At 36.6% G+C, this 21,289-nt stretch overlaps 3 protein-coding genes across 3 annotated transcripts in view; 2 read left to right on the plus strand and 1 right to left on the minus strand.

The window, feature by feature from the left end:
* Positions 1-1,349, minus strand: part of LOC117435035 (cGMP-inhibited 3',5'-cyclic phosphodiesterase 3B-like) — a 73,813-nt gene extending 72,464 nt beyond the window's left edge. Inside the window, exon 1 of the mRNA XM_034057899.3 lies at positions 168-1,349. Within this exon, the coding sequence (XP_033913790.2) occupies positions 168-1,070 (903 nt within the window). The 5' untranslated portion in view covers positions 1,071-1,349. The remainder of the gene's footprint in view (positions 1-167) is intronic.
* Positions 1,350-2,838: 1,489 nt separating this feature from the next.
* On the plus strand, positions 2,839-8,594 carry LOC117434680 (proteasome subunit alpha type-1-like). The gene is made up of 10 exons (XM_034057282.3): positions 2,839-2,954; positions 4,344-4,388; positions 5,105-5,206; positions 5,378-5,481; positions 5,849-5,937; positions 6,587-6,657; positions 7,302-7,431; positions 7,541-7,620; positions 7,803-7,907; positions 8,146-8,594. The coding sequence occupies exons 1-10, from the start codon at positions 2,952-2,954 to the stop codon at positions 8,203-8,205; spliced, it is 789 nt and encodes a 262-aa protein (XP_033913173.1). The 5' UTR covers positions 2,839-2,951; the 3' UTR covers positions 8,206-8,594.
* A 1,458-nt stretch (positions 8,595-10,052) lies between these two features.
* LOC117434433 (coatomer subunit beta) lies at positions 10,053-21,289 on the plus strand. The gene is made up of 22 exons (XM_034056977.3): positions 10,053-10,364; positions 11,087-11,242; positions 11,488-11,717; positions 12,092-12,261; positions 12,472-12,586; positions 13,113-13,205; positions 13,560-13,697; positions 13,955-14,074; positions 14,315-14,422; positions 14,523-14,669; positions 15,050-15,195; positions 15,295-15,391; positions 15,702-15,862; positions 16,133-16,253; positions 16,553-16,780; positions 16,999-17,178; positions 17,484-17,628; positions 17,979-18,098; positions 18,244-18,389; positions 18,838-18,927; positions 20,393-20,548; positions 21,000-21,289. The coding sequence occupies exons 2-22, from the start codon at positions 11,152-11,154 to the stop codon at positions 21,057-21,059; spliced, it is 2,862 nt and encodes a 953-aa protein (XP_033912868.1). The 5' UTR covers positions 10,053-10,364; positions 11,087-11,151; the 3' UTR covers positions 21,060-21,289.

Here is a 21,289-nt window from a genome sequence, read left to right on the forward strand (position 1 = left end):
TAGAAATTGCATTACAAATGGCAAACAGTAATAAAACTACGTTGTGTTATTTATTAATAATCCCCCAACGTCTGTGTTGCGTTGTGGTGTGCAGTCAGTGTAGGTGACTCTCTAACTTACACTGGTGGCATTCAAAACAGCATGTTTCCGTGTCTTTTGAGACCTACCTGTTCCCTGGAAATGCAAGGCAAAGACGGTCTCCTGGGCATTTTACAACTGCCATAATAACTTGTGGAAGTTTCTCCCAAGGAAACACAACTGGACCTTCTCCGGGGTCTGATCACAGGCACCTTTTCCTCTACGCTGGAGATCCTGTGTGAAGCTTCCCTTGTTGGAAAATAATTATCAAAATAAAGCGCCAGGCAAGAGCCGGATACCCCCGACAGGCATGCCAAAAGGGGTCTCAGTGAGGGAGGCAAACAGCCAAGGCTGGTGAAGGAAACGAGCCAGACCAGACTGGCAAAAATCAAAATCAAAACACTGTGTTTGAGTTTCAAAGTGGGGATGAGTGTCAGTAAACCCACACAGCCCAACACAAAGAGCAGCCTGCCCACCATTAGCATCTGGTGCTGATTGTCCTCCCATTGCAAAAGCTGCAAAACCAAGAAATCCCCCAAGTAGCATGATGCCGGCAGCGACACCAGCCAGGGTTTAGAACTTTCCCTCGTGTTCCTCCTCAAATAAAAGGTTAAAAAAAAGAATACACAGCCTATGCTGAAAAGGGGGCTAAGTGATTGCGAAAAGCCCAGCAAAAATGACTGCAAAGTCCGCAGAAGCAGCAAAGAGCTCAGTCCACTTTGCAGGCTTCTGGAAACCAGTAGAGAAACTGCAAAAACTACAAATGCACCAAAGGAAATAGCCGAGGCTCGAAATCGTTTGGAACATGTTAAATCCGCATTGCAAAACCGACAGACGTTAAATAAAAAGCCCCTTTGGTGGTCTTCTTTCAAAGGGGTGACGCAGCTCTTCACATAGCCGTTCCTGAAGCTCTCCGTGGTGTTTGCATTGCCAACCCCATCGTGGTGTTTGATTCTACTGTGCAAAACCTCTCCTTCTTCCCTTACAGCCATGTTTTGAACGATAAATCCTTTTATTCCACTAAAAGTTCCCTTTAGCCCCCCTTTTCCTCGCTATATTATTGTATTATTTCATGACAGTAAACGCGGTCCATGGTCACTCAAACGCACTCGAGCATTTTGGGTAAAGCGAAAAAGAATGTAAAAATGTTGTTTTTTTTTTTCGCGGAGTTGGACTCACTGTCGCCTCCCAGATGTCACAGCCTGCAGTACGAGTTACAAGTAAAAGCAAAGGAAACCCTAGCGGGCGCGCGCTCTGCAGCACCGGGAACGCGCAGCGGAGACTTCAGCCACAATAGTAAGAGGTCAAGTCTGCAAATAAAGGGTGATTATATAATAATAATAATAATAATAATAATAATAATAATAATAATAATAGTTAATGTGGCTAATTTGGCTGGTTCCTATGTTAAGGGAAAGTGGTGCACCTAAAGCAAACTACAGGTGACAGTCCCAAGGTAAAAATGACTAGGCAAAATGCTGAAGATCAAAGGTCATGAGCAACGTTTTGAGTAGAATCAGCTTACCAGATCCTTTAAAAAACCTGATTCCACTGATCAATCAATCTTTATTTTATATATCGCCTTTCATAGTGGACTGCCATCACAAAACGCTTTACAAGATGCAGTAACAACAAGAAAATCCATCATACTTTAAATACAGAGAAGTGCATAATACATGATATACAGAAAAGAAAAAAAAGTGTGGGGCGCTTTTGCTTGTTGAGAGTTGCAGTAGTCGAGTCGAGAGGAGACAAATGCATGACCAAGAATCTCCGCATCTGGGAGGGAAAGTCAGAACCCTGCTTCTGTTTTAACCAAAAGGAACAAAAAAATAAACAGCTAATACAATGAAGCAATTGCTATGGAAAAAAACTAATAATAACTGGACTTTTACTTCTAGTGGTTGTACTGGATTACAAGCAGGAGGAGCGTAAATATAAGATATAGAGAAATCAATAATATGTTTGATGAACAAATTCCAAAGAGAGAGAGAGAGAGAGAGAGAGAGAGAGAGAGAGAGAGAGAGAGGTTTGCTTTGGTTGACACAGGTAATGAAATTTACTTATTAGAGCTTATCCTAACTTTCCAACTTCCCCTCCTACTACACAAAACATAAACAAGTATATGAAACATATCATTGTTAGTTATTTACAAAAGCATCAGTTCTAAGGTGTGTATCCTCTTTTGCTGCAAACAATTTACATTATGCAAACCAGTGGAAACCACCATATTATTTTCACATGTCAACAGAGATAAAGTCAAGGTGTCAGCATGGTGCATTTTTGCATATATCCAGTTGTGATTAAACGTGGCCAGGGCACTCTTAGCACAAGTTAATGAGTAGCAGTATCTGGGTATTTATAGAGGAACCTGTCCCTCTGTATGTAACACACATTTTTTACACGGATGTAGGTCATGGTGCTACTAATTCTGTATTGATAACCGTAGCAATTATTTTTGCAATGTTAACAGGTTTAGTTTGGGTCCCACTGGTAATGATGACCTATGCATTATTCTTAGTCATTCAACATTCTGTTTTCAATCCTTACTTTCCACCACTTTCCAAATAATATGTGTAGGCTAGCCCCCCTTATAAGTGACTGTCTGCACATATAATTAGTGAACACTGTACACACTATAATGGGCAGAAAAGGAGTGTAAAAATTCACATGATGAGCCTCAAAACAAAACTTCTAATAACTTTCAATTACTGTATCAGAGAGTTTCTCACTGGATTACTTTTCACGATGATTCTGTGATCTACTGCTCTACCCTTCGTTAAAGCGTCAAATATGGCTCTCTGGTTAAGGGGAAAGTAATAGATAGGCTGCATAACAGTTCAGTTTACCAAGGCCGGCAGCGGGAAGGAAAGATGGTAAGAATGAAATAACATTATATTGAGGTTAAGTATTACACTTAAGGATTTTATACATTAAATCGTGCTTATATAGTTGTATTAATACACCTGGCCTATACAATAAATTAAAAAATGATATGTATCGTTAGTTTTGGTGTTGGGAGAGAATGAATGTGGGGGATGGGACAGTGAGTAAGCGTTTACGATTGTCGTGTGTGTGAGTTAAAATCACAGCACCAATTTCGTCCCTAAAGTAAAATATTACAACATTTTTAAAAGTAATTCAAACGACATATTGGGAATTTTAATAATCAAGATACAATACTGTTTTTTATGTTTTTTGTAAACACCGTAAGGCCTGTGCAATATCTTGATATGATATAAACTTTATCCAATGTACCAGACAAACTTGCATTTATTTAATAATTATGAAAATAATAATGTTTTTGTTTGTTATAAGATGGTCGCTTATTGTACTTCAATACGAAATATTACTACATATATTTTGTTATTGAGCTAAATTGTAGCAGACCACTCTAGCTAGTATTTTCACTTTCACTTTCGTGCAGGTATAACATTTTGTTTATGGATGGTAATTAAAGGAGAACAGAATATTAATTCAAATAAATAAAGTTCTAACATTGTGTGCGGTTGTTGATTCCTTTTACATGAAACCGATAGTTCTAGGAATATTGCAATGCATAACCATATTAACCAGTCTTAAATCTCATGAAAAGTGATGTTAAAATGCCCTCTGCGTCAAATATAAATCACACTAATGTACATGAATTAAATGAATTGGGTTTTTGTTGTTGTTATTCGGTAAGTTACAGTAACAGAGCAGATGTGGAATGATCAAGTAATTACTTATTTACCGTAGCAGCAACTGTATATTATTGTGATTGTAAAGGAAACAGATTGTGTGCTAGACTTAAACATTTTTAAAATAAAATAAAATAAAAAATCTCTTCGAAGCTATAGGTTTGTCACTGTGTGCACTTTGGTCATTGTGCGTTGAATAATGGCATCGTCCGACACTAAGTCTCATAAGACTAGTTATCTCTTTAGGTGAAGCACGTCTGTGTATGCCTTGCTTAATAGTAAAGCTATGTTTTGGCTAATGCAAAGTGTTAATGATTATAGTGTTTTAAGGAATTTAGTCTGTTTTTCAGGGATGACTGCAGTTATGGTCGTGAACTGCACTTTCATTGTATAGCAGTGATAATTTGGTGTACACTGTCAAAGTGTATGTTACAGAGTTGTATTAAAATGTTGACATTTCAATCATACTGTCAACAGAAGGCTCAAAGATGTGGAAACGCATGTGCTTAACAAGATTTTAGGAATATCCTACAATTCTGGAGAACATTTCCCAGTCACTAACATTCCTGCTTCTTTCTTTTACAGTTCCGTAATCAGTATGACAACGATGTTACTGTGTGGAGCCCTCAGGTAAGATTTAATTGTGATATGACTCAAAATGTTGTTATATATTGGCAAAAGGCTGTTAAGTTTGGTATCTGTTTCACTGAGACAATCTATGGTGATGCTCATGCTAAATGGTGTAATTTCCATGCCCCTTCATTGTTTGCAAACTTATTGGTCTTAAGTTTACATGCATGGTTAAAATAGATGCGTTTGAGAATGTGATTGAAAATATGTTGTTATATTTTACAGTGCATATTCTCAATGCAGTTTTTATAAGTCTAGCCTATGCATTGTGTGTCTTTCCAGCAGGAAACTTATCTGAGTATCCGCATGACAAAAGAAATGTCTCAGAAAGTGGGAGCTTGTACAGTTCACTTCATGTTGAACTTAAACTCTTGAAACACTTAAACCAGCGGTGATCTGTGAAACATGGCAGGTGACGGAACTAAATTAAAACCACCTTGTAGATGAAATGTTATTGTATTGACTGCCAATAATGGCCACCAATTGTTTCAAGGTCAGCAAGATAAACCTTTAAAAATTGCAGAATGCAGCAATTTCACAGGTACAAACTATTACTCTTATCCAATAAATAGTTTTTTTTTTTTTCCATAGCAGCAGCATAGAAAGTCCAAATGACCTAACCACCCTGTAGAAAATGAAATGGAATACTGCAGCATGTTTATGTACCCTCTGGGGTGGACATCATAATGTGATGTGTTTCTCCATCTGTTTTACAGGGCCGTATCCATCAGATTGAATATGCGATGGAAGCAGTGAAACAGGGTTCAGCCACTGTTGGGCTAAAATCCAGGACCCATGCTGTGCTGGTGGCATTGAAGGTATGGGTGTATTTCTGCTGGGGGTAAAAGTTTACATTTAACGACTGTATTTCTGTTGTCTTGCATGTTCTTTTGACCTGTATAAACATTGCTATGATTTAGTTTTATTATTCTTGGTATTTTTATTATTTTTTCTTAATGTCTGCCATTTTATTTAAATTCTCACTGCAGAGAGCTCAGTCGGAACTAGCTGCTCACCAGAAGAAAATCCTTCATGTAGACAGCCACGTTGGTATTTCCATTGCTGGCCTCACTGCTGATGCAAGGCTTCTGTGGTTTGTATTTTGCTCCTTTGTGATATACGTTTATTTTGTATCAATATTAAACTATGTTTGCATCTTAGCATAAATATAATGCATGTTCTCATTGCCAGGAGAGTTATTTCTCTTGTAAGTAAACTCCATCATGTGATTATATCATTAGTCTTTGTTTGTGGTCTCCTCAATGACCTCTTGATTGCCAGGTTTAGAAAGACTTTATGTTTTCTGACTAACAAAGCATGCCTCTGACCATACCACCAGCTAGCTGCTAAATACTTTAAAAAGCGGATACAATTCAAAGTCTAACCACCTGACATTTCCATTTTTACAATACAGTATACTAATTGTTTTTTGTGTTTTTCTTTATTTTTTTCAATAACAGTAACTTTATGCGCCAGGAGTGTCTTGACTCCAGGTTCGTGTTCGACAGAGCCCTTCCTGTTTCCCGCTTGGTCTCCTTGGTTGGAAGCAGTATCCTTTTTACAGTTCATGCCAACACTTGTGCTACTATAATATCAAGTTAGGCATTGCTTTGGTCATTGGTTGTTTTATTGAGTTACGTTTTGCTTAATTATCACATGTAAGAAAAATGGTAATATGCTGGGTGTATTTAAGAAACATTAAATTAACCTGAGTTTAAAAAAAATAAAAAAAAGTAGTAAAAAGCATAAATAGTGGTGATCGTATCTAGTAAGGGTAAGAATAAAAAATGAAGGACTTCTATTGCAATGACAAGCAGAGCAAAACACATGGGATGCTGATTTTCCTTTGCAGTTATGCTGGCTTGAATTGGTAGCTGACATTCAGAACCACGTCCTTTAAGCGATTCCTGGTTGTAACCAGCGCAGTGTGTTAATTAATTGAATCCGTTGCTGCAAAGTAATGTAGTAAAGATATTTTGGAAGCAATATATATTTCTCAAAGTACTTAAATTGACTGTGTGCATCTTTGAAGTAGTTTGTATATTTATTTATTTATTTTTTTAATTACCATGTTAAATGGTAATTTAGTTTTTTCCTATCTATAGTTTTGAAACAGTAATTGTGTTTTTGTTCAAGTTTATGTAACTTTAACTGTTGCAGATGGCACAGTTGTTGCTTTCCTTACATGTGTTCCTCAGAAACCCAGATTCCTACACAACGTTATGGCAGGAGACCATATGGTGTTGGATTGCTTATTGCAGGTTATGATGTAAGTTGACTAGAAAACTTTTATTTGGTGATCAAAATAAATAACAAAACTAGATATTCTGTAAAAAAAATAACAATTGCATTTAAGAACTGCTTCATAGTACTGTATTGTGAATTCTCTAAAAACATCACTGTTTGAACTGTTGAAGTTTTTCTTTTCAAAGTTTGACAGCATCTGGCACTTAAAACATTCTACTTGGGTAATAACCTGGCCTGAACACCAGAGGGACACCACCAGGCTGTGTCAAAAAAGACAATCCCTTTGTACTGCAACAGCCATACACTATAAAGGCTACAGTGGTAGAAGTGTGATTAGAATGGACAATAAGTTGCCCAGTGTGGGCCTTAAACAGCCAATCACAGCACTCTGCTGAGTAGTTACCAGCACAATATGGTTGCCATGTTCCAATCCACAAAGTGTATAGCGCACATGGTAGTCTCATATATGCTGTTGAATCTGAAGCTACCAGCTGGGCATGTTATTACCTTTTGACACCTCTCTGTTAGTCCACTGGTAATGTCACCTTAAGGAGCATGATGTGCTATGTGATTGTCATCTCTTTGACCAGTTTTATATAGGATATGATTCAAATTTGAAAAATGTGTATTTTTAATAATAACAATGAGCCTTTTTTTTTGTTTAAGGACATGGGACCTCACATTTTCCAGACATGTCCTTCAGCTAACTATTTTGATTGCAAAGCAATGTCCATTGGAGCCAGATCTCAGTCTGCACGCACCTATCTAGAAAGACGCATGGATGGATTTCTTGACTGTAAGTTTGGGGAGGGAGGGTGGGGGTAGTAATTTAACATGCCATTTAAACTCTTATTTAGCTGGGTCAAAGTTTTGTATTAATATTGTTTTTTTGTTTAATTTTATAGGTAATTTAAATGAACTTGTCAAACATGGCCTGCATGCTTTAAGAGAGACTCTTCCTGCAGAACAGGACCTCACCACAAAGGTACTTGCTATCACTTATTAGGTATCACTCTGACTGGTAAGCATGCAAATCACAAGGAGACCACGCTGTGTAAAAAGGCTTATACGCAAACTAATTAAATTAGCTTAATAGGGGGTTTTAACGTGTTTTGTCTGGATGCATGTTGAAGCAAAGTCTAAAGTAATTCCTATTACTCTTCACAGAATGTCTCCATTGGAGTTATTGCCAAAGATATGGAGTTCACCATCTATGATGATGATGATGTTGCACCATTCCTTGAGGGCCTTGAAGAAAGGCCTCAGAGAAAGGTAAGAGTTTTACTAGGACGGGTATGAAAATGGTACTCCTCCAGATCAGGACTGAGCCTGCACCAGTTCACAAACACACCGGGCAGGGGAACTGGAGCTACGGCCTCAGGCTGATGTAACTATTTCTCTGACTCATTTGCATCTATCATTGGCTAAATTCTCTGACAATAAGTTATATAAAAATGGTATACAAGATATTTCATTGTTGTGTTATTTATTTATTTTTATTATTTTGTAGGTTGTCCCACCTACTGAAGAGCCTGCTGCAGAAAAAGCCGAGGAACCAATGGAGCACTGATGTCTGCTATTTAGTTTATAATTACAACAAAAAGCCCTTATGTCTTTCTATGGCAATACTTACTGAAACTATACTTTGATGCAGTGATCAGTTCAGTTGAAAAGGTTCTGAACTGATCACAGCTTATGCATCACTGTATATCCCATAATATTCAGTACCTTGTTTTTTGATTTCTACAAACACTGTAGTTATTTTCTGCTTTTCTATCAGAACCAACTTGAAAATGTAATTAAAAAATAAGTTTCCCCAAAAGTCTTTTTTTTTAAAAAAAAAAACAGAAACTGTTTGGAAAGTACTGTAATTGTGAAGTCAAGCATTACACAAAAGAAAAGCTTGAACCCTGTACTTTGTCAATAGCCTGTTCTATAATAAAACATTATGAACTGAAATTTTACAGCCTACAGTAAGAGTCTCCAGTAAAATAAATATTTCCTCTTTTTAAAATTCAAATCTGCTGTTTTACAAAATAGTATTGGTGACTGATGACCAGGTATTATTTTAAATGTCTGTACAAGAAATTTCTCAGTACACCAATTGACATTTTCCATACAGCTCATTGTGTCATTGGTGAATTTATGTTAACATAAATGAGATTCCAGCAGTCTGAAGGACACACAAGCAGAAAGCTGCGATAGAATGACCTCCCATTTATAGATAATTTACTGGAATCTGAACGAACACTGAAGATCAACAGATACTGTATTGGTTGACACTGCATACAGAGGAAAGCAACTACTCGTACACTTACATTTCTAGCACATAGATCCACACACTGTGCATTTGTCCAGATAGAGAACTAACAGATATATGCAAGTGAAACGGACGTGTATCTAAAAGTATTTTTCAAATAATTTTACAGACAGTACTGTATTGTCACAGACATACAATATATGTATTCCCTATTTGTCTTAATCCTAACAATATGGACAAATAAATAGACATTGTCAGCACGGCAGCCAGTCTCCAAGGTGTTTACGTTATAGGAGAATATGTGACCCTTGTTCAATAATTATCGCATATTATTCCTTCAGAGAGTGTTGCTGTAAAATTTATTTCTCAAGAAACACCAGTAATTTGTGCAGTCATGGATATGAAAGTCCCATTCAAGTCTGAGATCTGGTATCTTGACCATTGTGGCTGAATTTGTCTTGCAACAGGAAGATGGAGCATATGTATTCTAAATTTCATGTGACATCATTCTACATGAAGGGTAACAATGAGACATACAGACGGGCAGCCTCTGTGTACCCCCATGTTCTTATAATAGCAATTGTTGTTCTAAATGCCTTTATCAAGTTTCATCACAAGCGGTTCTTCACAAGATTTGTCAAAATGTATATATGTGCAGACAGGCAGTTGGACAGACTAACAGCCTCCATATACCCCAGATTATGTAACATTCATTAACATGTGCTAAAGAACATCCATTTGTATGTGCATCAATGTCAAACTCCATATATGCAACAAAAAAGTGCTGGGGAGTATATATCTTTATATTATGCATTTTTTTTAAGATCCAGAATATGGTAAGCATAATGCAAAGACTGCTAATATGATTCCACATTAAAGTTCCCCACAATCAGCCTTAATATATTTTCAGAAGTAATTATTGCTGGATTTTAGAATGGCAAACAACTGTCTATGTAGAGAATCATAAAAAATAATAGTATATAAAAAAAGGTAAAGAAATTGGAATACATTACATAAAGCATCCATTTAAATGTATTGTAGGACCATGTCCCCTCCCCCTGCCCACAAAGTCAGGATGTTATGCATTTACTTCTTTTCAACACAATGTAATATAGAATTCGATAATCTACCATTTACACAACATCAGTGATGTGGGTGTACATTTCGAAACGCCTTAGTTTTTCGCCTGTTGGTGGATTCTGTTCCTCTCGGCTTCCTGTAGTACTGCTGTGGCTCACAGACTGCAGTTCCACGTCACCGGGATGTTGCAGCGCTGAGCAGCTGGGTAGCCCAGTGAGCTGAGAGTGAAGCTGAAGAAGGGAGGCAAAGAAAAGGAGAAAAAACGAAAAATAAAAACACACTTCATACATGTATAGTATTACCTTATTTACATGTAGATTTTGCAGTATCCGTGAATGTATATATTAAAGCAACCTTTCTATTGAAGCTCCATATCATTCATTACTCAGGTAAACTTCCAACAAGGCACTGAGTGTTGTAATTGAAAACAGGAAGACGTTTATTTTAACATACATGTTCCTGTGTGTACGGAAAAACCGAGATGGATTTACAAGAATGTGCATATTTGTAATTGGTCTTATTTGATTTCCTTCGTATTGCATGCTTTCGTTTTTTGATTTTTAACACGTTTTGAATAGCTGTTGAGTTGGCTCCCTGAGGCCTGTCTTCTTAGGCCAAGCTCCCTTGGCAAGTAAAGAACAGCTATGGAACTACAGTACAGGGATTGTAAATTATCAGCAGGTTTAGCTATTCACATTAAGAAACGACTGTTTTTGCAAGTATGTTAGCGACTAACTGTAGACTGTACTCGTGTCGGATTGTCGTGAATGTCCAGTAACCTTGTTATCAGCATATAGCATAGTTAGAAAACTGGTTAGTTTAAGTTTATGTATGACTGAGTAAACGGCATTTAATCAGCTGCAGGTTTTAATAACACATGATCTTTCCTTTAATAAAGTAACTAATGCAATTAAAAAAAAAATGCCATGAACATTTAGCGATACCTTTAAACACTAAGACACAGTTATGATACAAGACAAATTAATGATCGTTAAAAACACTTGGCTAATCTAATGGGGCCACGTATGCTTTACGAAAAGTGGTAAACAAGAAAATTGATATGTGTGTAATCTGAAAATTAAATGATACATTGTTTTTTTCTTTTTATTAGTGTCTCTTCAGAGCTGATTTGTCATTGAAGTTTCCTCCCATTAATAGCTTTACAAAGCCGGCAAAATGACAGCCGCAGAAAACGTTTGTTACACCCTCATAAATGTCGCCATGGACTCAGAACCTCCATCGGAAATAAGTATGAAAGCGGACCTTGGTAAGTGAACCCAGTTTATATTTGCTCTGAATGAGATGTAGGCCAGGTGCACAGACATTCGTTACAAGTACTTATTACACATACAGTACCAGCTACATCTTGAGATTGTTTGTTTGTTTTTCATTCTGTGAATGCATGCATACAATATACACAGTTATTTTTAAAATATATAGGATCATGTTTCGTGGTCAGTTTTCTTAGCTTGTTGCTATTAAAGCTTCTTTATTTTTTTCTTCTATCTTTAGAAAAAGGAGACATCAAGTCAAAAACAGAGGCCCTGAAGAAGGTGATCATTATGATTCTGAATGGAGAGAAGCTTCCAGGGCTTCTGATGACGATCATTCGCTTTGTCCTACCTCTTCAGGACCACACGATTAAAAAGCTCCTGCTGGTGTTCTGGGAGATAGTGCCCAAGACCACCCCTGATGGTAAACTGCTGCAGGAGATGATCTTGGTCTGTGATGCTTACAGAAAGGTAATCCAATCATTTATTGTGCATTTTGTCATACAGTAGGTCACGTGTATTACTTTTATTTGTACTATTCTAAATTTAACAGCAGTACTTCAGTTGGTATGTTTGATTACATGGAAATAATCACCTCTAAGTTATTATAAATAATATTTGCAAACATTTTTTGTTAATGGCATTTGTTACATTGTTACACCACCAAATGTCAGTACAACAAAATACTATATATTATATTTAAAGAAAAAGCTTACCTGTAAGAATAATGGCTTTTATGTTGAAACATAAAAAAAAAAGTATTTTAAGGATCCTTATTTATAATTATGATATTTGTAAATGCATATTTGGCCTGGTGTCTTATGTTTTGCTTTCTGTGTTTCCAGGACCTACAGCATCCCAATGAATTCATCCGTGGATCCACCTTGCGCTTCCTTTGTAAACTGAAAGAGTCAGAGCTGCTGGAGCCCCTGATGCCAGCAATCCGTGCATGTCTGGAGCATCGGCACAGCTATGTGCGCAGAAATGCTGTCCTAGCTATTTACACCATTTACAGGTGGATATGTATTATTATTATTTATTTTTATTCCTGAATAAGTGGGAGGAAAAACAATCCTGGGTCTAGAAGCATTACTTTTTCAGAATGGAAAAAATATGTGCATTCTGTGGTGCCCTGATTTATTTTAAACATATTGTCAGATACTCTAAAAACTCTTCTGTTTAAAAAAAGTATTTTTACGCAATCGCTTTTATTTATTTTTGGTAGAAATTTTGAAAATTTAATTCCTGATGCTCCTGAACTGATCCACGACTTCCTGGTAAATGAGAAGGATGCCAGCTGCAAGAGAAATGCTTTTATGATGCTCATTCATGCTGATCAGGTACTACAGCTGTCCAGGTTCCCTGTTTGTTTTTAAACTCCTAAAATAAAGTCATTAACAGGTCATTTCTTTGCTGTCTGTTAATGTAAATAATTTAGTGGTTTGGTATTAATTGTAAAACAAAACAAATGGTATGCTCTGTACTGTTAATGTGGTAAATATCTACTTTCTTTTTAGCAGTAAATAGTGCAAACCTGTATGCAAATCTGTTTAACTGAGTAAAAAAAACTGAGTAAACTTGAAAAAAGAAAAAAGGACCAGGGGTCATAAATGGAGATTAGATAAAGGGACATTCAGAACAGAAAATAGGAGGCACTTTTTTACACAGAGAATTGTGAGGGTCTGGAACCAACTCCCCAGTAATGTTGTTGAAGCTGACACCCTGGGATCCTTCAAGAAGCTGCTTGATGAGATTCTGGGATCAATAAGCTACTAACAACCAAACGAGTAAGATGGGCTGAGTAGCCTCCTCTCGTGTGTAAACTTTCTTATGTTCTTATGTAAGATCTCTTTATTTATCTCTCAGGACCGAGCCTTGGATTACCTTAGTACCTGCATAGATCAGGTTCATACATTCGGAGACATCCTTCAGTTGGTTATTGTTGAGCTGATTTACAAGGTGCGTGTAGATTAAATTTATACTGGAAGTCTCTTACTTCAGCTTGCTCATTGTAAACAAAAGAGAGTCTATTGCTCTCTCCATTATATTTCTGTTGTACTACCTGTTGTTAGAACACCTGCAAGGTAAATATGAAATTAGGTGGAGTCGATATTAAGGTTGCTATTGTCATTTCAGCCCTACTATTTGTGTGTATTGCACATTTGCTCTATACAGTTAATTAATTGCACTCTCCATTGTGCATTTTTGTAGTTGAGACATTTCGCCTGTGTAAAGATAGCTACCATGTTGATGGTTCCCTGATGGAAAGTTAACTCAGTGACAGAGATAAATAACTCATTTTTCTTGGTGTAGGTATGTCATGCCAATCCTTCAGAAAGAGCTCGGTTCATCCGCTGTATCTACAATCTTCTGCAATCATCCAGTCCTGCAGTGAAATATGAAGCAGCAGGAACATTAGTGACTCTCTCCAGTGCACCAACTGCAATTAAGGTAGGGCCCATTCAATATTCACACCAGAAAACTAACAAAGTCTAATTCTGGTAAAGAAAGGACTCGCTGTTTTATGAAAAGTCATAAACCCTATTCTGCCTTGGTAAAGATTAAAATTCTCACCTCTCAACTCAGTATGTAGAGAAGACAGTGGACTATTTCCTGTTTGCCTGCATTTCAACTGCTCGTTTTCAGTTATTTATTCAAACAGTTCAGTAGTTTGATTTATTTAATGTTTTTCTTCTGGTGTTTTCCAGGCTGCTGCTCAGTGCTACATTGATCTGATTATTAAGGAGAGTGATAACAATGTGAAGCTGATTGTCCTTGATCGTCTTATTGAATTAAAGGAGCATCCTACTCATGAACGTGTGCTACAGGTAAACTATTCAAAAGGCTTTTTTTGTGTGTGTTTTACAAAGATTTTTATATGAAAGTAGTTATATTTCCGCAGTTGCAAGTAATCATAATACTTGCAGATCACATTAATTCAATGAGCTAATAATTTACTGAAATACTGGCCCCTGAGTTTTAAAATGACACACATTTTTGTGAAAATGTGACTTTATAATAAATAGTTTCCAGTATATGTTCCTCATCATAAAGCGTATGTCTTGCAGGACCTGGTAATGGACATCCTCCGAGTTCTGAGCACTCCAGATTTAGAAGTGCGCAAGAAAACCCTGCAGCTTGCCCTTGATCTTGTTTCTTCGCGCAACGTGGAAGAGGTTTGGGACTGTCTTTCCTATTTCAGTATAGTTTCTCATTATTCATGATGCCATTTATTTTTAAAAGTATGTACTCATTTATTTATTGCCTTCTTTACAGTTGGTTATTGTTCTCAAAAAAGAAGTTATCAAAACAAATAATGTGACAGAGCATGAAGACACAGACAAGTACAGACAGCTGCTTGTCCGAACATTGCACTCCTGCAGCGTCCGCTTCCCTGATATGGCAGCAAATGTTATCCCTGTGGTGAGTTATAATTGCAGATGCAGTATTTTATCCTTTTTTTTATCTCTAGGTTACTATAAGTTGCAATAAAATGTGTGCAATCAGGTATTCATCATTCTATCCTATTATTATTATTATTATTATTATTATTATTATTATTATTATTATTATTATTATTATTGAAGCCTAGGCCTTTATGCATAAATAAAAAGCTAAATCATTTGAAAAATATAATTTGACATTATTAATCAAAAAGCTCACTGTAATCCTGGAATACATCTTAATAGTTGGTCTATGCCTTCATAGTTTCTGCTGCAGCAGTGAAACTCTGTAAAGCAGCATCCAGGACAGTGTATTTTAATGTAAACAGCTTGATCACAACCTTTGTTTGTTTCTGCTAGTTGATGGAGTTCCTGAGTGACAGTAATGAGGCAGCTGCTGCTGACGTGCTAGAGTTTGTGCGAGAAGCCATCCAGAGGTTTGATAACCTCAGGCCCCTTATCATTGAGAAGATGCTGGAAGTCTTCCATGCTATAAAAACTGTGAAGTAAGATTGAGAATATTCAGTCATTTATTTATTTTTATAAGAGAAATGTGTGCAAGGGGATACTAAAAAGAAAAAAAAAAATTGTTTCTGTAAACGCAGGATTTACAGAGGTGCCCTTTGGATCCTGGGAGAATACTGTAATACAAAGGAAGACATTCAGAGCGTCATGACCGAGGTCCGAAGGTCTTTGGGAGAGGTACGGGCAACTTGACTAAGTTGTTTTTCCTCTGTAACAATAACATGTATGATGCTTTAGGCCATGCATGCTGCCATATAATAACAAGTGGGTTTTAGAATTATGTGCAATGTCTGCAGTTTCATTGCATACATAAAATTAAATGCAGGACAGGTCAGTTTTATGTCAAGGATACCTTGTGAAAATAACATATGTTGACTTTTTTTGTTAAGGTCCAGTGTTCAAAGTTTTTTGTACTATATTGGTGATCTACTGTTTTATACATTAAATGTTGTATCTAATGTACTTTTTCACATTCTGTGTTTTGCAGATCCCCATAGTGGAGAATGAGATCAAGAAAGAAGCAGGTGAAGTCAAATCTGAAGAGGAGGTATCAGTGGCACCTACTCAGAAACTGGTTACAGAAATGGGCACCTATGCCACACAGAGTGCTCTCAGCAGCTCACGGCCATCCAAAAAGGATGAGGATAGGTACTGAATAAGAGTTACTTTAAAGTAACTCAGTTACATTTATGTTTGTGTCTGCTTGCTGTCAATTTAGGACATTTTTATGTATTATTTCTTATCTGCTTTCCAAGGAAGTGTAGTACTTCATTACAAATGTAAAGACATACTCCTATTCAGTTTGTTATTAAAACAGTATTTACACTTCCAACGGATGTGTTCTTGCTCTGTGTAAACTGTACATAAGTCAGAATGAAATTGTCATTCGTCACTGTAAGGTACTGCCTTTCCTTTTAGACCCCCTCTGCGAGGGTTTATGATGGATGGAGATTTCTTTGTTGCTGCTGCGCTAGCTACAACTCTTACCAAGGTTGCCCTGCGGTATGTGGCCATTGTGCAGGATAAAAGGAAACATAATGTAAGTAAAACTTCAGCTAACTTTATTAGTGTTAATGAATGACAGTATTCTTTAATTTATTACTGTACCATTTATAGCATACACAAAATGCACACCTAAAACATTAAGGCTTAGTATTATTTTGTATAATTGAGGGATGTAAGTCTTTTAAATGTTTCTTATTGATTAATCAAGAGTTTGCAAATCTGCTGTATTGCATCCATGTCCCTAATCTTTGTTCTAGTCATTACATTTCTTGGCTTTTTTTTGTTTCCTTTTATCTTGTCTAAATTGATTTTTATGAATTGCTCTTTTTATAGGCCTTCATCGCTGAGGCTATGCTGATCATGGCCACCATTCTGCACCTTGGGAAGTCATCCCTTCCCAAGAAGCCGATCACAGATGACGATGTGGATCGTATCTCCCTGTGCCTCAAGGTGTTGTCTGAGTGCTCTCCCCTGATGAATGAAATCTTTAACAAAGAGTGCAGGAAATCTCTCTCCCACATGCTGTCTGTGAAACTTGAGGAGGAGAAGCTCTCTCAAAAGGTGAGACTTTCCACGACTCTACTACTTAAACATAATAAGCTGTGAATTAGCAGTTTTAGTGCATTCATTCCTCTAACTGTTAGTCAAGTAATCAAGAATGTATATTTTCACTGCTTAATATATTCCTATTTAGAACATTTAGTTATATATTTGAGTCTCTTGTATGTTTTATATTAAACAATTTAAGCAAATGTGTGCTCTTTTTCTTGTTTCTTCAGAAAGAATCTGAGAAGAGGAGTGTAACAGTACAGGCAGACGACCCCATCTCCTTCATGCAGCTCACAGCTAAGAATGAGATGACATCAAAAGAAGACCAGTTCCAGCTGAGCCTGCTCGCAGCCATGGGCAACACTCAGAGGAAAGAAGCAGCTAACCCCCTGGCTTCCAAACTCAATAAGGTATGTTGTGTTTACTCAAACTGTGAAAATCAGTAATCTTCTCTATGAAAAGGAAGTAGTCTTCAGAGAACTGTGCTAGTCTTGCATTAGGATTTCTATTAAAGGGAATCCCAGAAATGCAATGATAAAAGGACATTTTAAAATGCATGTAAAATACTTGTTAGTTTTTGGCAGTATCGGTTTCTAGAAAGCATCAATTCAAAGGACTATTCCATGACATTTTTTTATTGTTTAGACTGTAATAAACAAATATAATAATTGTGGGTATGTTATGATTTACAGTTTTATTTTGTTTTGCATTTCAGGTCACCCAGCTGACGGGTTTCTCAGATCCAGTCTATGCAGAAGCCTATGTTCATGTGAATCAGTATGATATTGTACTGGATGTGCTTGTTGTCAACCAGACCAGTGACACACTGCAAAACTGCACACTAGAACTGGCCACACTAGGTAAAGGATGAGTAGTTGATTCATCATTTATGCAGTTTTTAGGAAGTGAGGATTATTTAAACAAGATTTTCTTTTTCACATTGTGATACACCTGTAGAGTATCTGATTTTTAATCCATTGACTACAAAACATATATTGTTGTAACACTTTGAGAGCACTAGATGGTGCTGTTGTACAACAAGCCTCTCTAGTGCAAAGTAACTAAATTGGTTTCCTGAGAGTTACAGTACTGTGGTTCTTCTGCTTAATATAAATGATACGATTATAGTCACTAGCGTTATGTTAGTATTAAAAAAAAAAGGGTACAATCTGTAGTTCTGAATGTTGATTTATTTTTGTTGCTTCAACAGGAGATTTGAAACTGGTGGAAAAACCATCCCCTCTCACTCTGGCACCACATGATTTTGCAAACATAAAGGCAAATGTTAAAGTGGCTTCTACAGAAAATGGCATCATATTTGGTAACATTGGTAAGTACAGTAAATTGAACATTTAGCCATTTCATAAATATTATTATATGTCATTGAAGTACAAACACAGTTTTGTCAACTGTAGTTTACTAAGATTGCTTATAACAGGTCAGATAAAAAAAATAACTGATCCTTGTCTTTCTAGTATATGATGTTTCTGGTGCAGCCAGTGACCGAAACTGCGTAGTCCTGAGTGACATTCATATAGATATTATGGACTACATTCAACCTGCATCTTGCACAGATGCAGAGTTCCGTCAAATGTGGGCTGAATTTGAATGGGAAAACAAGGTAAGAGGAAGAGAGAACGCAATCTTTAAGAAAATAATGCACATTTTCTACCTTTTGTATACACCACACAACTTTAACATCTACAGTTACAATTTTAGAGAGATAAAACATATCTTTAATTATGTATTTCTTAGCAGACGCCCTTATCCAGGGCGACTTACAATTGTTACAAGATATCACATTATTTTTACATACAATTACCCATTTATACAGTTGGCTTTTTACTGGAGCAATCTAGGTAAAGTACCTTGCTCAAGGGTACAGCAGCAGTGTCCTCCACTGGGGATTGAACCCACAACCCTACGGTCAAGAGTCCAGAGCCCTAACCACTAGTCCACACTGCTGCCCAATATCTGTTTTCATTGTAATTGTCACTTATATTAGATGTATAGTAATTCATACAGAGAATGTACTTAAACATATATATATATTTGTTCTATTCTTTAAGGTAACAGTTAATACCAATATCGTAGATCTCAATGAGTATCTGCAACATATCCTTAAGTCTACCAACATGAAGTGCCTGACTCCAGAAAAGGTAAAATGCTTCTATTGTGTGTAAAAACACCATTCTGAATGAAATGTACAGTAAAGACAGGACTGTAGTGCAGTGAGGTAGACCTCTGCCACCAGCAAAAGATTAGATAGGGTGGAGAAGTGATTTAACATTACAAAGCAATATGGACATCAAGAAATTAATTGCTTTTAATAGACATTTCTGTCTTTTGCGAAGAATATATAATAATAATAATACAAAAATGTTAAGTTTAATTTTTTCCTTTACACCAGCTGATTTGTCTTGAGTAAAAGGCAGTCTTTAGGCATAGATCAGAGGGAGCCTGTGGCTATTCTTTGTAATAAAGGGAGTTAGGAGGATTGACTTTGACAAAGAATTATGTCATTGCCATGTTAATAAATACACAGTATAGCTTCAGTGACCATAAATATTTCAATTGATTATAATCAGTTGAAATATTTATGGTCACTGATGCTATATACATACATACAGTGCTACCCTGTTATAATGTGGTTGTCAGGGTCAATAATTAGGAGACCACGTTATTTGTGTTTCGCCATTAAAACAATTATTGCCATTTTTGTTTGCAAAATGATTTACAATGCCCACAAGCCAAATTATTATTGTAGCGTACGGTGGAAAATGAGACACACACAATTTGCAGGTACTCGAATCCACAGTTTATTGGGAGGATTATTTCCGGCCCCTGTTAGCCTGGGCCTCACCAAAAACAACAAACAGTCTTTCACTCTCACAGCAGCTTGTTGTCTCACTCAGCTCTGCCCGCGTTGATGTGGGCACCCTAATATATGCTTTCATGTCCCTGCCTCCCCGGACGTCACCCACCAATCCCAGCTGAGGCAAGCTTACCGCGTCCCTGCTAACATAAAGACCAGTCCTGCAACAGTATAAATCCCGGGTCGTTACAATATATACAGTATAGTAGAAACTGCTATTCCACCAGTTTAAAGTTTACACCACTCTTATTTGAATTGTATATGTTTTATAACAACACAGAATCCAAGGATGTTTATACACTCTTGTATTGTTTCATACTTGTTTTGTAACATTAAAGGGCAGTTTGTTTTTACTTTCATAAAAAAATATATAGTGCAAGCACAGGAGCTTTATAAGTACCATATGTCCCAGTTTCAAATTAAATGCGTTTTAAATACGGTAATGTAAAAACAGCAATAAAACAGTGTTGTAGGTTTTCTTTTTTCTTTTTTTTTGAGTTTCTATTACAATTTATCCTATCATATTTCACTATAACATCACCAGGATCACTTAAAGTATCTGAAACGTTCACCTAATGTTTGCGAGTCAAATTGCATTATGGGGGAAATGGGAGCCATGACCTTACCGTGTTATAACCGATTCCGCACTATAACGGGTCACGTTGTAACGGGGTAGCACTGTGTGTGTATGTGTAAATAATTGTATTTTTTTGTGAGATTGCTAATCTCTTTGCATATTCCCTGGTTAGGCTCTTTCTGGCTTTTGTGGTTTCATGGCTGCCAATCTGTATGCTCGTTCCATATTTGGAGAAGATGCTCTCGCTAACGTCAGCATTGAGAAACCAATCCACCTTGGACCAGACGCACCAGTCAACGGGCACATTCGTATCCGAGCAAAGAGTCAGGTAACAACTTGCTGGTTAATATCTCGCTTTGTAAATATCAGTACGTGCATTAATGCTATTGAATCAAAAATAATAAGGTAGCATTTTAAAATGTGACTGACCTTACGGGTGGGTGGGGGGGAGAGATTACAGCATAACTATTATTATTTCATACGTTTTGGAAATGGCCATTTACAAGTTCCTTAACTTGCTAACTTGGCACAATTGCACAGCATAACATGAAGACATCTTGTGGTCTGTATAGTTTGACATTGGTGCTGTGTAAGTTGTAGCCACAAGGTATTTTTTACAGGGAATGTATGACTTTTGTAGTTTTCATGAATGCCTGAGTGATGCCAGATATAACGTAATGACAACAATAGAAATAGAATGTTCTTTATTTCTGAATACATTGACACTGGTGTTCTTTTTATTACCTATATATTTTGTACTGTTTTATTTCTCATTACAGGGAATGGCGCTTAGCCTTGGGGATAAGATCAACCTGTCTCAGAAAAAATCAAATGCGTAAAACCTTTTAAATTCACTTTTAGATATTGTGACAAGTCTGGTTGAGAATATTTTTTACTTGTGTATATCTATAATCTTGGATGACAATTGCTTTAATGCTAAATACTCCAATGCTGTTATGTGTAGCTGTCCATGAGATTATTAACAGTGTTTCTTTGTCTTCTCCATTGTCTTATAAAACATGTGTATCTCTGAGTTCACCATGCAATAAATATATAGATTAAGCTTGAA

Source organism: Acipenser ruthenus, chromosome 28 (genome assembly GCF_902713425.1).
Source record: "Acipenser ruthenus chromosome 28, fAciRut3.2 maternal haplotype, whole genome shotgun sequence".
NCBI classification, from domain to species: Eukaryota; Metazoa; Chordata; class Actinopteri; order Acipenseriformes; family Acipenseridae; genus Acipenser; species Acipenser ruthenus.

Bases quoted from the DNA above. Each gene is read 5' to 3' on its own strand.
- LOC117434433 (XM_034056977.3), top strand. From the start codon at position 11,152: ATGACAGCCGCAGAAAACGTTTGTTACACCCTCATAAATGTCGCCATG. The intron at 15,196-15,294 runs GTAAGATTGAGA...CTGTAAACGCAG, and splicing joins CATGCTATAAAAACTGTGAA to GATTTACAGAGGTGCCCTTT. The intron at 18,928-20,392 runs GTAAAATGCTTC...TTCCCTGGTTAG, and splicing joins AGTGCCTGACTCCAGAAAAG to GCTCTTTCTGGCTTTTGTGG.
- LOC117434680 (XM_034057282.3), top strand. The intron at 4,389-5,104 runs GTAAGATTTAAT...TCTGTTTTACAG, and splicing joins TTACTGTGTGGAGCCCTCAG to GGCCGTATCCATCAGATTGA. The intron at 7,432-7,540 runs GTAAGTTTGGGG...TTAATTTTATAG, and splicing joins CATGGATGGATTTCTTGACT to GTAATTTAAATGAACTTGTC.